This window comes from Microtus oregoni, unplaced genomic scaffold (genome assembly GCF_018167655.1).
Source record: "Microtus oregoni isolate MIOR12 unplaced genomic scaffold, Mior012 000008F_ref0000371, whole genome shotgun sequence".
NCBI classification, from domain to species: Eukaryota; Metazoa; Chordata; class Mammalia; order Rodentia; family Cricetidae; genus Microtus; species Microtus oregoni.
Window position 1 is genome coordinate 53,439,898 of NW_024543067.1, and position 15,824 is coordinate 53,455,721.

General features: G+C 40.1%; 1 protein-coding gene across 2 annotated transcripts; it reads left to right on the top strand.

Annotated features, from left to right (window-relative positions):
• Positions 1-8,883: 8,883 nt before the first annotated feature.
• On the top strand, positions 8,884-15,593 carry LOC121451685 (olfactory receptor 145). Of its 2 annotated transcripts, XM_041657383.1 has the most exons (2): positions 8,884-8,898; positions 14,673-15,593. In XM_041657383.1, exons 1-2 carry the CDS (start codon positions 8,884-8,886, stop codon positions 15,591-15,593), a joined length of 936 nt encoding a protein of 311 aa, XP_041513317.1. The 2 variants fall into 2 exon arrangements, with proteins under 2 accessions (XP_041513317.1, XP_041513319.1); XM_041657385.1 differs by lacking the exon at positions 8,884-8,898 and having other exon boundaries at positions 14,658-15,593.
• The last annotated feature ends 231 nt before the right edge of the window (positions 15,594-15,824 follow it).

The following is a 15,824-nucleotide window of genomic DNA, read 5'->3' on the forward strand; positions in this document are numbered from 1 at the left end:
GAAATTTGGTCTACTTCCCTTAGCGAAGAGGACAACTATATGTTTTTCCTTCGGTTCACCTTCTTCCTTAGCTTCTTTAGGTTCACCTATTGTAGACTCCTTGGTCCTTATTTATGGCTAGAAAGCAATTATGAGTGAGTACATCCCATATTCATCTTTTTGGGAATGGGACACCTCACTCAGGATAGTGTTTTCTATTTCCATCCATTTGCATGCAAAATTCGAGAAGTCATTGTTTTTTACCGCAGCGTAGTACTCTAGCGTGTATATATTCCATACTTTCTTCATCCATTCTTCCATTGAAGGGCATCTAGGTTGTTTCCAGGTTCTGGCTATTACAAATAATACTGCTATGAACATAGTTGAACAAATGCTTTTGTCATTTGATAGAGCATCTCTTGGGTATATTCCCAAGAGTGGTATTGCTGGGTCCAGGGGTAAGTTGATCCCGAATTTCCTGAGAAACCGAAACACTGACTTCCACAGTGGTTGCACAAGATTGCATTCCCACCAGCAATGGATGAGGGTACCCGTTCTTCCATAGCCTCTCCAGCAAAGGTTATCCTTGGTGTTTTTGAGTTTAGCCATTCTGACAGGTGTAAGATGATATCTCAAAGTTGTTTTGATTTGCATTTCCCTGATTGCTAAGGAAGTTGAGCACGACCTTAAGTGTCTTTTGGCCATTTGAACTTCTTCTGTTGAGAATTCTCTTTTCAGTCCAGTGCCCCATTTTTTAATTGGGTTAATTAGCATTTTAAAGTCTAGTTTCTTGAGTTCTCTATATATTTTGGAGATCAGACCTTTGTCTGTTGCGGGGTTGGTGAAGATCTTCTCCCAGTCAGTAGGTTGCCTTTGTGTCTTAGTGACAGTGTCCTTTGCTTTACAGAAGCTTCTCAGTTTAAGTAGGTCCTATTTATTCAATGTTGCCCTTAATGTCTGTGCTGCTGGGGTTATACATAGGAAGCGATCTCCTGTGCCCATCTGTTGTAGGGTATTTCCCACTTTCTCTTCTATCAGGTTCAGTGTGTTCGGACTGATATTGAGGTCTTTAATACATTTGGACTTGAGTTTTGTGCATGGTGAGAGATATGGGTCTATTTTCATTCTTCTACAGGTTGACATCCAGTTGTGCCAGCACCATTTGTTGAAGATGCTTTCTTTCTTCCATTGCATACTTTTAGCTCCTTTATCGAAAATGAGGTGTTCATAGGTTTGTGGGATAAAATCCGGGTCTTCTATACGATTCCATTGGTCGACTTCTCTGTTTTTATGCCAGTACCACACTGTTTTCATTACTGTAGCTCTGTAATAGAGTTTGAAGTCAGGGATGGTAATGCCTCCAGAAGATCCTTTATTGTATAGGATTGTTTTGGCTATCCTGGGTTTTTTGTTTTTCCATATAAAGTTGATTATTGTCTTCTCCAGATCTGTGAAGAATTTTGATGGGATCTTGATGGGGATTGCATTGAATCTATAAATTGCCTTTGGTAGAATTGCCATTTTTACTATGTTGATCCTCCCAATCCAAGAGCAAGGGAGGTCCATCCATTTTTTGGTATCCTCTTCAATTTCTTTCTTCAATGCCTTAAAGTTCTTGTCAAATAGATCTTTCACTTCCTTGGTTAGATTTACCCCAAGATATTTTATGCTGTTTGTGGCTATCGTGAATGGTGAAGCTTCTCTGATTTCCCTCTCTGCTTCCCTATCCTTTGTGTATAAGAGGGCAACTGATTTTTTGGAGTTGATCTTGTATCCTGCCACATTACTAAAGCTGTTTATCAGCTGTATAAGTTCTTTGGTGGAGTTTTTGGGGTCGCTTATGTACACTATCATATCATCTGCAAATAACGAAAGTTTAACTTCTTCCTTTCCAATTCGAATCCCCTTGATCCCATTATGTTGTCTTATTGCTATTGCTAGAACTTCAAGCACTATATTGAAGAGGTATGGTGAGAGTGGACAGCCTTGCCGTGTTCCTGAGTTAAGCGGGATGGCTTTGAGTTTCTCTCCGTTTAATTTGATGTTAGCTGTCGGCTTGCTGTATATAGCTTTTATTATATTTAGGTATGACCCTTGTATCCCTAATCTCTCCAAGACTTTTAACATAAATGGATGTTGAATTTTGTCAAATGCTTTTTCAGCATCTAATGAAATGATCATATGGTTTTTTTCTTTCAGTTTATTTATATGCTGGATTACATTGATAGATTTTCGTATGTTGAACCAGCCCTGCATCTGAGGAATGAAGCCTACTTGATCATAACGGATAATTTTTCGGATGTGTTCTTGGATTCGATTTGCCAGTATTTTGTTGAGGATTTTTGCGTCGATATTCATGAGTGAGATTGGCCTGTAGTTCTCTTTCCTGGTTGAGTCTTTGAGTGGTTTTGGTATCAGAGTAATTGTGGCTTCATAAAAGGAATTTGGTAATGACCCTTCTGATTCTATATTGTGGAATACATTAAGGAGTATAGGTATTAGGTCTTCTTGGAAGTTCTGGTAGAATTCTGCATTGAAACCATCTGGTCCTGGGCTTTTTTTGGTAGGGAGGTTTTTGATAACAGCTTCTAATTCGTCGCGACTTACAGGTCTGTTTAGATTGTTCACCTGGTCCTGGTTTAGTTTTGGTAAATGGTATTTGTCTAAAAAAGCGTCCATTTCTTTTACATTTTCCAGTTTTGTGGCATATAGGCTTTTGTAGTAAGATCTAATGACTCTCTGAATTTCCTCTGTGTCTGTGGTTATGTTCCCCTTTTCATTTCTGATCTTATTTATTTGCGTGTTCTCTCTCTTTCGTTTGATTAGTTTGGATAGGGTTTTATCTATCTTGTTGATTTTCTCCAGGAACCAGCTTTTTGTTTCATTGATTCTTTGGATTGTTTTCTGTGTTTCTATTTTGTTGATTTCAGCCCTCAATTTGATTATTTCCAGTCTTCTACTCCTCCTAGGTGAGTCTGCTTCTTTTTTTTCTAGAGCTTTTAAGTGGGCTGTTAAGTCTCCAATATGTGCTTTCTCTGTTTTCTTTAGGTGGGCACTTAGTGCTATGAACTTTCCTCTCAGGACTGCTTTCATAGTGTCCCATAAGTTCGAGTATGTTGTTTCTTTATTTTCATTGAATTCAAGGAAGACTTTAATTTCTTTCTTTATTTCTTCCTTAATCCAGGTATGGTTCAGTAGATGACTGTTCAGTTTCCATGAGTTTGTAGGCTTTCTGGGGGTAGCATTGTTGTTGAATTCTAACTTTAATCCATGGTGATCTGATAAGACACAGGTGGTTACTAATATTTTTTTGTAACTGTGTAAGTTCGCTTTGTTACCAAGTATGTGGTCAATTTTCGAGAAGGTTCCATGAGCTGCAGAGAAGAAGGTATATTCTTTCCTCTTTGGGTGGAATAATCTATAGATGTCTGTTAAGTCCATTTTCTTCATTACCTCCATTAATTCTCTAATTTCTCTGTTAGGTTTCTGTCTGATTGACCTGTCCATTGGTGAGAGAGGAGTGTTGAAGTCTCCTACTATTAGTGTGTGCGGTTTGATGGCTGCCTTGAGTTTTAGTAATGCTTCTTTTACGTACGTGGGTGCTTTTATATTAGGGGCATAGATATTCAGGATTGAGACTTCTTCCTGATGAATTGTTCCTGTTATGAGTATAAAATGTCCCTCTCCATCTCTTCTGATTGATTTAAGTTTGAAGTCAACTTTGTTAGAAATTAGTATGGCCACACCTGCTTGTTTCTTAGGTCCATTTGCTTGATAAGCCTTTTCCCAGCCCTTTACTCTGAGTAGGTGCCTGTCTTTGTGGTTGAGGTGTGTTTCTTGTAGACAGCAGAATGTTGGATCCTGTTTTCTTATCCAATCTCTTAGCCTGTGCCTTTTTATAGGTGAGTTGAGCCCATTGATATTAAGTGATATTAATGACCAGTGGTTGTTAATTCCGGTCACTTTTTAAGTAGTAGGGTTTGTGTGTTTTCCTTCTTTGATTTGCGCTGGTGAAGAGTCTCTAGATGTCTGAGTTATTGTGGTCATTGTTGGACTCCTTGGTTAGTGATTTTCCTTCTATTATTTTCTGTAAGGCTGGATTTGTGGCTACGTATTGTTTAAATTTGTTTTTATCCTGGAAAATTTTGTTTTCTCCATTTATAGTGAATGAAAGTTTGGCTGGATATAGTAGTCTGGGCTTGCATCCGTGGTCTCTTAGTTTTTGCAGTTTCTCTATCCAGGACCTTCTGGCTTTCATGGTTTCCATAGAGAAGTCAGGTGTAAGTCTGATAGGTTTACCTTTAAAAGTAACTTGGCCTTTTTCCTTTGCGGCTCTTAATATTCTTTCTTTATTCTGTATATTTTGTGTTTTGATTATTATATGACGAGGGGATGTTTTCTTTTGATCCAGCCTATTTGGTGTTCTGTATGCTTCTTGAACCTTCATAGGTACATCTGTCTTCAGGTTGGGAAAGTTTTCTTCTATAATTTTATTAAGTATATTTTCTGTACCGTTGAGCTGCACTTCTTCTCCTTCTTCTACTCCAATTATTCTTAGGTTTGGTCTTTTTATTGTGTCCCATATTTCCTGAATGTTTTGTGATGAGAGTTTGTTGGACTTGCTGTTTTCTTTGATCAGAGTGTTTATTTTCTCTATGTTATCCTCAGAATCTGAGATTCTTTCTTCTATCTCTTGTATTCTGCTGGTTATACTTGATTCTGTAGTCTCTATTCGTTTACCTAGATTTTCCATGTCCAGTCGGCCCTCTGTTTGTGTTTTCTTCTTTGCCTCCATTTCAGTTTTCAAGTCATGAACTGTTTCCTTTGTCTGCTTGATTGTTTTTCCTTGGTTTCCTAGGGTATCATTCACTGATTTACTCAATTCCTCGAACTTTCTATTATACTTCTCATCCATTTCTATAAGGGCGTTTTTTATATGCTGTTTAAGGGTGTCAATCACTTTCATGAAATCAGTTTTTTCTACTTCTTCTTGATTAGGGTGTTCATGTCCTCCTGTTGTGGGGTCACTGGCTTCTGGTGGTTTCGTGTTGTTTTTCAGATTGTTGGGAGAATTCCTGCATTGGCGTCTGCCCATCTCTTCCTCCCAATACTCCCCTTTGGATCTTCTTTTATAGGATCAGGTCTTCTTGCCCCCTGATGTACCTTCCCAGTGATGTCACTCCCCAGAGATGTTTCTCCACAATGATGTTTCACTCGGTGCCCAGAACGAAACTCCACGCTGCTTGGTTAGCTCGCGAACAAAGGGCCCACCCCGCTCGCTGCGGGCAGGCTATGGGAACAAAGGAGCTACCGGCCACCCCTATGTCCTCCCGGTTCAGATTCGGTCCCAGCGCCCTAGCAGGCTGGGCAGGGAGGCGCTATGCCCCAAAGGAGGGAGGGAGACAGGGGGTGTGGGGATCTGGATGTAAGCTGAGTGGGATAGGAAGAGAGAGCTCTTTTTTTTTTTTTTTTGGTTTTTCGAGACAGGGTTTCTCTGTGGTTTTGGAGCCTGTCCTGGAACTAGCTCTTGTAGACCAGGCTGGTCTCGAACTCACAGAGATCCGCCTGCCTCTGCCTCCCGTTTGCTGGGATTAAAGGCGTGCGCCACCACCGCCCGGCCACTGATTGAGTTCTTGATTATTTGTTTATTTCTTCATTCTTTAAGAATTCCATGCATGTATATAATGTGTTTTGATCATATTAAACCTTATTGTCCCTCCAACTCCTCCCTGACTCCTTCCCTGACCCCTCTCCCGACTTCATGTTCTCTGTTTGTAGCTCACTGAGTCCAGCCAGGCTTGCCTCTTTGTGCACAAGATTAGTGTTATCCACTGGAACGTGGGCAACCTTTCAGTAGCCACACTCCTTAATGGGATGGATTCTCCCTACCCCTGGCAGCCTTCAACTACCAAAGCTCTTTAGCTGGGGTGGGGGTTGGTGCTCCATGAGCTCCTCCCATCTCTGGGGAATGTTGATTGCTTCCTTCTTGTGACAGCCACAAATTCTGAGAATCTATGCATACAACAACCCTAATTCGACCAGAAAACATTGTTTAGCGGCAATCCTCCCCTATCCTTGTCTCTTACAATCTTTGTACCTCCTTACCTACAATGTTTTCTGAGCCATACAGGGAGGGTTATTGTAAGGGGAGACTGCTTGTTCATTTCCTGGCTGCCCAAGTCACTTAGGAAATCACAAAGAAACTATATTAATTACAGCACTGTGTAGCTTATTAGCTCAGCTTTCTTATTAACTAACTCTTACATCTTAAATTAATCCATTTCTATTAACTTATGTGTCACCACGAGGCTGTGGCTTACTGGTAAGGATCTGGAAAAGCTACATAGTATCTCTCTGACTCTGCCTTCTTTTCTTCTCTATCGCTGCTTGGAATTCCTGCCTTGCTCTATTCTGCCCAGCCATAGGCCCCAAGCATCTTCTTTATTAACCAATGGCAATAAAACATATTCAAAACATACAGAGGAGTATCTCACATCAGGGTCCAGATGTCTCATTTAGGGATGGGTAGTTTATATTTATACATTCCCTGTAGTCTGACCAGCTATGAGTCACTGTAATCACCATGTACTGTAATCACCATCTACTGTACAAAGAAGTTTCTTTCATGAGATATGAGGACTGCTCTAGTAGAGCTGACCAGTTTGAAGGCAGCTTGATACTATGTCCCTTTATTAAAACGGTAGCAGGAGAGTCCCCCTTAGTGCCAATAAAATTTCCAGTATGGGGTCTTGGCCAAGTTTATACTGTCAGGACTGAGTTCCAGCCTGTGTAGTAGGTTGCAAACCGAATCAGAAAGAGTTTGGTTATCTCGTAACATTCATGTCCCATTGGGTCAATAGGCGTATCTTTTCAGATTGGTCATTATTTGTAGCATGTAGGATTTAGAGGTGGGTGAGACTGCTGATGATTTTCACTTATCAGTAGCTTGCACAGCATCTTCTGGCACTTTAAAACTTAGCTGCTAGGGAGAAAGCTGCCAGCCTGATTTCTTCATGTCCTCTATGACACAAGTATGTGACATTTTCAGTATTAACAAATAACCATCAAGTTATGGTGGATAAACAACAACAATGTCAATAGTAGCCTGTTTTGTTTTGGGGTAGTCTATGGGACACCCTCTGATATCTTGGAGGCTACTATCCTACACTGGATATTTTATCTGATGTGATGTCAGAGACAAGCATTGTTCCTCTATATGAGGTAACTCCATTTAAACACATCATATCACACACACACACACACACACACACACACACACATTTATTTAAGGAAGCTTCTAAAATAGTAAGTTTCCACATCGATTTTTCAGACATCCTTGTTTTTTTCTATTCCTTTCCTGCTCCCTTTTCTGTTCTGTTCTCCTAGACACCTTTCCATTACCGCACTCCCATTATCCCATTTTTTCTTTTATTCTGTCTTTTCTCTCTTAAAATTTCCTCATGGCCCTTTCCTAGTTTTCCGACTTTTACAAGTGTTTCAAGTTAATCACACACATCTAAAGATTCAAAGCTATGATTCACATTTGAGAGAGAACATGTGGTGTTTGTATTTGGGGTCTGGTTTCCCTTATTCAGAATGCTTTTCCCTAGATCCTTCCATTCACATGAAAACTCCATAGTCTTTGAGAGTTTTATACATGTATATAAACTTCTAATTACTCTCCTCTCTAACCCCTTTCTCTTCCCCATCCAGACAACTCTCCCCGGCCTACCTGTCCCCTTCCCATGTACATGTCTTCTTGTTTTGTTTTTTGGTCCAGTGATTTTAACCAGGGATGTTGTGTGACCACAGTATGAACTATCCATTAAAGAACTATCCATTCTGTCTGTGTAATGTGTGTTTTTTTTCCCCACACTTAGTTCAGCCTGTGGCTTCTGTAATCCCTTCTAATATATGTCTTAATATTTTCTCCCAAACGCCTTTACTAAGAGCCTTTTAAAATTTCACTGTTCAAATTAAAAATTTAATATGTGGTATTTATAATTTTTGAGATTATATTAAATGTAACATTATATATTTATTATTATATATAATTAATAATTATAATATTATAACTTAATTTATATATTTGATTGGTAATGATCAAATCAACATGGTTGGCCTTTTAATTTCTTCTAACACCATCATTTGTGTGTTGGGTCTTTGTGTATATTGGATTTTTTTCATATGCTCATGGATTTACTTTGAATACCTGGGAGTTGAGTCTAAATTCCGTTTTCTCTCTCTTTGTGACTGCATTTATTGTAGCTTCTGGAATCGAGGATTTAGTCAATTCTAATAGTTAACATTTCTGCTCTAGCTTTATTCTTCCCTCATGACCGTGACTGCAGCAAATACCATGGCTTCTCCACCACAACAAATGGCATTCTAAACCAAAAAGCTGGGCATCTTTGGCTCACAGACCTGTTCTTGTACAGAGCAGGGCAACAATAGAATCTACGTAATATTATTATAACAAATTCTCTGAACTAATATATGTAAAGGACTCCCTATAGTTCCCACCCAACACACAGTCAGCTTATAAAATAAATGAATTCTATTGTTAGTGTTCTTGAATCCATCAGATGATTTTATCTTTTTATTTTATACATGCATCACAACTATGATGCATAGACTGGTGCTTTAAGGAGTGGAAGACAATAAAAGTAAACAGAAACTGGGAAAGCAACAGTAACTGACATACAGTTTCTCATAATTTGTTATCTGGAGCCAAAGCAGACTTCTTGCTATCTTTACACTCTGGGAAGTTCAGTGGCTTAGGAAACCTTCTGTGATCACCCTTGTTGTGTGGGGATTTATATTCTTGAGGTGACTTTCTTAGACTAGAAGTTAATGCATATGCTTCAGAGATGTTGGGTTACCTTTCCAGGCATCATATAGACAATGACACAACAGAATGTAATAGAAAAATAGAAGTAAATAAGGATGCATTGTGCAGTAATCCCTGTTCTTGAAAGAAGAGCGATCTGCAACAAAAGGGACGGTTAAGAATAGTTCTTCCTACACTGCTTTCTGCTTGGGCTTCATCTGCTCCTTAGGGAATATGACTTTAGTGAGTCCCCTGTTGAGCGGATTTGGAGACATAGTTCCCATGGCAACAGACTTCAAAGTGACATAAATCCAGAAGCACTTTGCTTGCTGGTTCTGTCATCCCAAGAAGAATCCTCTGCGATACCAGGAGAAATGTCAACTTTTAATGAAGTCTGAGTGGGTTGTCTGTACTCCAAGGAATCCTTTCCTATGGGGCTCATTTCTGACTCATAATAATAGTTTATTTTCTTTAATTGTGAGTTAACAACAATGAGAATGAGAACAGAATTGGGATTTATTGCAATTACCAGGGCAGTGACATATTTCTAAGTGTAAGGTTTACACTCCAGGTCTCTTGTTACTAAGAGCTTACTGAAAGAAATTTCATTGAAACATTTTAAAAGTATTTGTTTTTCCTGCATGTATGCATGTGCACCATGGACATGCCTGGTGCTGATGGAGATAAGAAGAGAGTATTAAATTCCTTGGGACTATAGTGACACATGCTTGTGAGCTATCATGTGTGTGCTGGAAATCGAACTCCAGGCTTTTGTCAGGGCAGTCAGTACTCTTAACCACTGAAGCATCTCGCCAATCTGTCCTGAATGTATATCACAGTGAACAATGATATACATACAAACATCATCCATCACTCATACCTAACACCCATGACTGATACAAGAGTTTCAACTAGCTTGGTAAATGAAGTACAAGCAGCTGTACTAGACAAAATTGACTAGAACAGGGTGTGGAATGCGAATGACTTCCAACAAGCCTTAAGATTACTGGGAGCCAGGCTGGCCTAGGTGTTTTTCTGAGGCGTAAATGTATGGAGAAAGAACTTAGTTTCCTGTCTAAAATTAGAAACATATTTGGAAAATCTGGTAATGGCCTAAGGCCAGGGCCTTTGGGGAACTGAGGTTTTGGATCATGGGAGCTTGACTTTCCCTAGCCCTTTGCAGGTTATCAGTCCTAAGGTTGTTGCGCACCTGGTCAGTAGTGCATGTGTGATATCCTGTGTTCTCTGTGTGCAACATTTTCCCCTGCAAACTGCATATAAGATACTGTACTTCTTATTAAATGTGGCTGCATCAGCTCGTACAAAACTTCCCGATCTCAAATTTTTCCTGTCTTATTCTTCTCTTTAAATCTTATTCCCTATGTTTCCCTCTCAGGAACGTATCAGTGACAAATGACCTGCTTGTCCAGGTCAAGTAAGAATGTGTTGATAGGTTTGTGAGAACCTTTTAGAGAATGGATATGGACAGAGGGTGGAAGGCAGAGCACACACTTAACCTGTGAGGGCTTGAAGAACTTTTGTTGAACCTAGAAGTAGATACATGAAAAAGAAGACGTGAGGCTAGAAGGGAGATCTTACTTGATTTCATGATTTAGGATTTGTGGTATGGTTGAACATGGAGTTTTGGGAAATATGGTCCTGATCGTGGGGTAGGAAACAAGGAGAGGATAAAACAGTGAAGGACCATGATACTGTCTGAGGATTCAGCTATATGGGAGAGATGAGTTTAGCTGAAGATTTTTTTCTTTTCGTCTTTTTTTCGTTCTTTGATAATCTCATAAGTATATCCTGAGCTTTTACTCCTTCCCTCATCCCTCTTCTCTTCTGAAACGTTTCTTCTTCCCAGAAACCCTCATCCTAATTTTATGTCCTTGTATTGACCCATTGAGTTGAATTATGTTTGCTTGAATGAGTGGAAGGTTATTTACTGGATAAAGCATTGAAGAAACAAACACTGCTTCCAAGCTCCTCAGATATCCCTCATTTTTCCTTTTTTCTCCTCAGCTCCTGATTACCTCTTTCAAGCCACATAACTTTCAGCAAGATTTATTCTCTCTCATTCCACCCCTAAATTATATACATTTTATTTTTGTTTCTGCATATATTTAGAACATTTAGCAGGAACATTTATCCATGCACCAGCCACTATGCTGAGCTCTTCCATTTTCTTGATCTAATTTGGCCCTCACAACACCTACAATTATTACCTTTATCCCATTTTGCAGATGGGGAGATTGAAAATCAGTCATTACATCATTACGGAACATCTGTACCAGCAAGTCATATTTTACATTTATTCTTAATGGTAAAAATTAACGAGTTTACTTGACTTCCATCAGTTCATGGAGGGATCCACTATTACAATGAACAGAATGACTCAGTGACAATAATAATCATGAGTGGAGGTGTTGGATGCTTGGTGATTAAGTGCATAGAACTTTCTGAGTTAGTCTCCATTAGTAAACTGATAACAATTTGATGAGTTCCTGCAGCACTCTGATGTTTGAGAGGTTATGCTCAAGATACAGTCTCTAGAATATAAAATTCTGATAAATGCAGCTGCTCCTATTTGATTTTGTTGCATGGGATCAAACTGATCTGGGTGAGGTAGTACCTTCCCAACTCAGATATGGAATCTAATACTTTGTTGAGAACGGCTTCCATACCATTGTAAGAACATCTTAGCTGGGGTTTCCACAAAAATATACGCTGGAGACAGAAAGGTATGGTGTAGGTAGTTTATTTTTTCGAAAAGATCCAGGGTAAAATGAGTGAAAGGGGAGAGGAGGGAAAGTCAATGCAAATATATGGTCTTTGTTACCTTAATGGGAATCTTTGAGATACTAAAAAATGTGTGGATCATTAGGAAAACAGAAGGACATTTAACTTTCGTTGGTATTTGGCAATAACTACAATGCCATGTTTGCATAAACATCCGAATGACTGATGTGTTATTATATACATTTCATTTTGTAGCTACCGAGACCCATGGCAGAAAGTAGGAGATAAGTGGTACAGTCAAGAAACAATGTTCTTTGGAAATACCTGGACATAGTTGTTGCCATAGCAATTATAAACCACTCGACCAAAAATGATAGGTTGAGTAAGAGGAGAGGGGGGAACACATAGGTCCAGTGTATAGCCATGTGTAATGGGGCCTGAACCCAGGGCTTGGTACAATGTTCAAAGTAGAGGGTAGAGGAACCACAGCTATTAGGCAGGGTCAACATTATAAAATTATAATATTCCAAAAAATGTATAGAAAGATATTCTGTTTCACTTACCAAGAACTTGTTCTAAAAGTTCCAAATTTCTTATCTTATTGCTGGGTTACTCAATTAATAAATTATATTTGAATTAAAAGTTACAAACACCTGAAGTGCTTTCCATCAAATCACGGATATTGAATACACAATTAAATTAACTGATCTCCCTCAGCATAATCTAACAAGCTCACTCCATTGCTCAATATGGTCCATGGAGTCACATCTTCTCTATTGTTATTGTGGTATTCAAGTATCTCCCCTGCATGACCCTGGGATGCTATTTCAAGTCTGATGCCTAACTCTGTGCCTAACTTTAAAGGTCATTTAGACTTCTAAGTCCATGGAACTGCAGAGGTTAGAGATCCATATTTTAATTTTTTTCTGAAAATATAGAATTCGGTTAGGGATCCCTGGCTAACTGTCCAGACTAACAGCCAACAAGTGGAGAATTCGAAGAGAAATGTTGATTACAAACTCTCACCCCTGAAGATTCTGAGTTATTATGTTTGCATTGGAAGAACAGGATACACATTTTAAATGAAAAATGTAATTGTCTAATTGTGCAGCTAGGGTAAAATGATATTTTAAAATGCTGCTTTAAATTGATGAGGTCCTAAGAGTGAGATTGGACTGCTATTAAACTCAAACGAGGCTCAGAGAGCCTTGGGCACTGAGGAGGTAAATTCTGTCATAGGAGAGAAATTAGGAAAAGAGCAAAGGAAGAGAGCCAGGACAGTGAATGTCTGACAGAGGGGAGGGAGCCAAGCCACAGCACTCTCTCTGGCTAGGTAAGCAATTTTGGAAAAACTCTTAATAACTAATGGCGATACTCACTAATACCAAGCTCAATTCTGAAAGATGCAAGCTGGCTTCTGCCATGGCTTGGTGTTCTCCAGCTCCCTTGAAGAACTGAAAAGTAAGCAGTCTGTTGAACACCGTCATCTGAACCAGCACAGCTCTTTATTTTAACCCTTTCTGAACCTTATCATATATCTAGTCAGATATCAAATCATAATGGCCAAGACATGTCAGATTTTGAAATAAAGGATCTTACTTTGTATAGTTTATTATTTCCCATTGGGAGATATGAAAAGTAAATTTGACACTACACTTAGAGAAAGGTGGACCTAGGTTTAATGTGGTTCCCATAGCTTAATATCTGGAAAATTAGTTTATATCTAAAGTCAGGTTGATAAATGCAGCTCATATGATTCAAGAGTGAAGAAAAATGCACCACTGTGTATGTGCACACGTGTTTGCAGACACAGGCACGCACCCCCCCCAATGGTATTAGATTCTATCATGATGGGTTAGAATAAAATGCTGATTAAAACGGGTTTTTAATATGCTCTAAATAGTGTGTAGTGAACTTTTTTTCCGTCCTTTACATAGTGATGAATAGATGTTAAATGAACACTCCCCCGCACCCCACACACAAACACACATAATTTGACAAAGGGTCTTCTTCCATACTGGCTTCAAACTCACTAGGTTGATGGGCAAAACATTGGATTCCCCTTTCCACTCCTCCTCTTCATCCTGCCTCATACTTCCCAGCTGTAGGATTACAGACAAGCACAATCATGCCTGGTTTTTGTTGAACTGGGTATTAAATCCAGAGGGCTTTGTGTATGTGAGGCAAACACTTATCAACTAAGTTGAATTCTCAGTTCTTCAACAAATATTTTTGTTACCAAAAGTGCATTCAATTATTATCAAAGGTATAAGCAAATTGTTCTTCTTTTTAAAAAGTTAATATCCATCGGAACCCCCCCCCCCCCCCCACAAAAAAGTTAATATCCAGTGTTGTGCTGTGAATCCCAAGGGAATCTCAGGCTCCCTGCATTAATCAGGTCCCAGGTCTCCAAACCCAGAATACAACGGCTCCGCTTCCATGAAAGCCTAAGAAGAACCTTAGGGAAGAGCTCTTTGCAGATGTTGTTCCCAAACAGTGAGTTCTGGCATGCCCACTTGCAGAGGAAGTGGAGGTGTCTGTTTTTAGCCTGTCTTTGAGTTAGCCCTGCAGCCTCCCTGAGCCAGGAGGAAAAGAGCTAGCTAGCAAAAGGCACGGTCCAGCTTCACTGGAGCTGGAGAAGGGTGAGTGATTGGATCTGAGTGAAGCTTTGAATGATTTCTAAAACTGAGAAAAACTCCATCGCCCTTCTGCTTTGGCCAGGAGAACCATTGGCTGGATACCTCGGAAAAAGGCTGGCTTCAGCCTCTGAGAGCTCTTCCCAGAGACTGGCACACCTTTCTAAACTTGAACAGAAGAAGCTGGACTTAGAGGGGGCACAACAGCACAACCGAGTTAAAAACCAGAGAGTCCCCTGTACCGGTACTCTGGGGTCCTTTCTAGCCTCACCGGCCCTTGTGTCTTCCTTGAGGCACCGTAGTGTGGGACTGCTACTGCACAGGAACCAGAAACCAGACTCTGCAGAAGTTCAGAATCTGTGCTTATGTAATTCTCTAGGCCCCAGGAGGTGACAGGGAGGGCAGCAGTGTTCTCTGTCTCCCCCTACAATGACCCCTTTCTCTTGTTTCTGTCTCAGCAGGAGGTCTTGAGGATGGCAGCTGAGAATGTCTCCTTGCCAGAGTTCATCCTCGCAGGCCTGACAGATCAGCCAGGACTCCGCCTGCCCCTCTTCTTCCTGTTTCTAGGTTTCTACATGGTCACCGTAGTGGGGAACCTGGGCTTGATCACTCTGATAGGGCTGAACTCTCATTTACACACCCCGATGTACTTTTTCCTCTTCAACTTGTCTTTCATAGATTTCTGCTATTCCACTGTTATCACCCCCAAAATGCTGGTGAGTTTTGTCTCGAGGAAAAACATCATCTCCTACCCTGGGTGTATGACTCAGCTCTTTTTCTTTCTTTTCTTTGTTGTCTCTGAGTCCTTCATCCTGTCAGCAATGGCATATGACAGGTATGTCGCCATCTGTAATCCTCTGATGTACACCGTGACCATGTCTCCCCCAGTGTGCTTACTCCTTTTGCTAGGTGTATATGTGATGGGATTTTCTGGAGCCATGGCCCACACAGCATTCATGGTGAGACTGACCTTCTGTGCTGACAGCCTTATCAACCACTACATGTGTGACATCCTTCCTCTTCTGGAACGCTCTTGCACCAGCACCTATGTGAATGAGCTAGTAGTTTTCATTGTTGTGGGCATTGATATTGGGGTACCCACAATCACCATCTTCATTTCGTATGCCCTCATCCTCTCTAGTATCCTCCGCATCAGCTCCACAGAAGGCAGGTCTAAAGCCTTCAGCACCTGCAGCTCCCACATCATTGCAGTTTCTCTTTTTTTTGGGTCAGGAGCATTCATGTATCTCAAACCTTCTTCCCTTTTGCCTATGAACCAGGGGAAAGTGTCCTCCTTGTTTTACACCATAGTGGTACCCATGCTCAATCCATTAATCTATAGCTTGAGGAATAAGGATGTCAAAGTTGCTCTGAAAAAGACATTGAAGAAAAGTTCGTTTTCCTAAGAAAGGGAAAATATTTTGAAGAGTCATTCCTTTCCCCTTTCATATCTGATTGGGTCACCATGTGTTACGCACAGGAAAATTTCATTCTTTCCTGGATGAATGAGTTCGTCTTTTCCATTTGAGAGGTTTATTAGAAGATTCTTAAAGCTGCACAGTGCTTTAAGAGGGTCATACAAATCAATTCTTCTTATTATGAGAGCGGATGCAGATTTATGTCCCTTCCTGGAATGT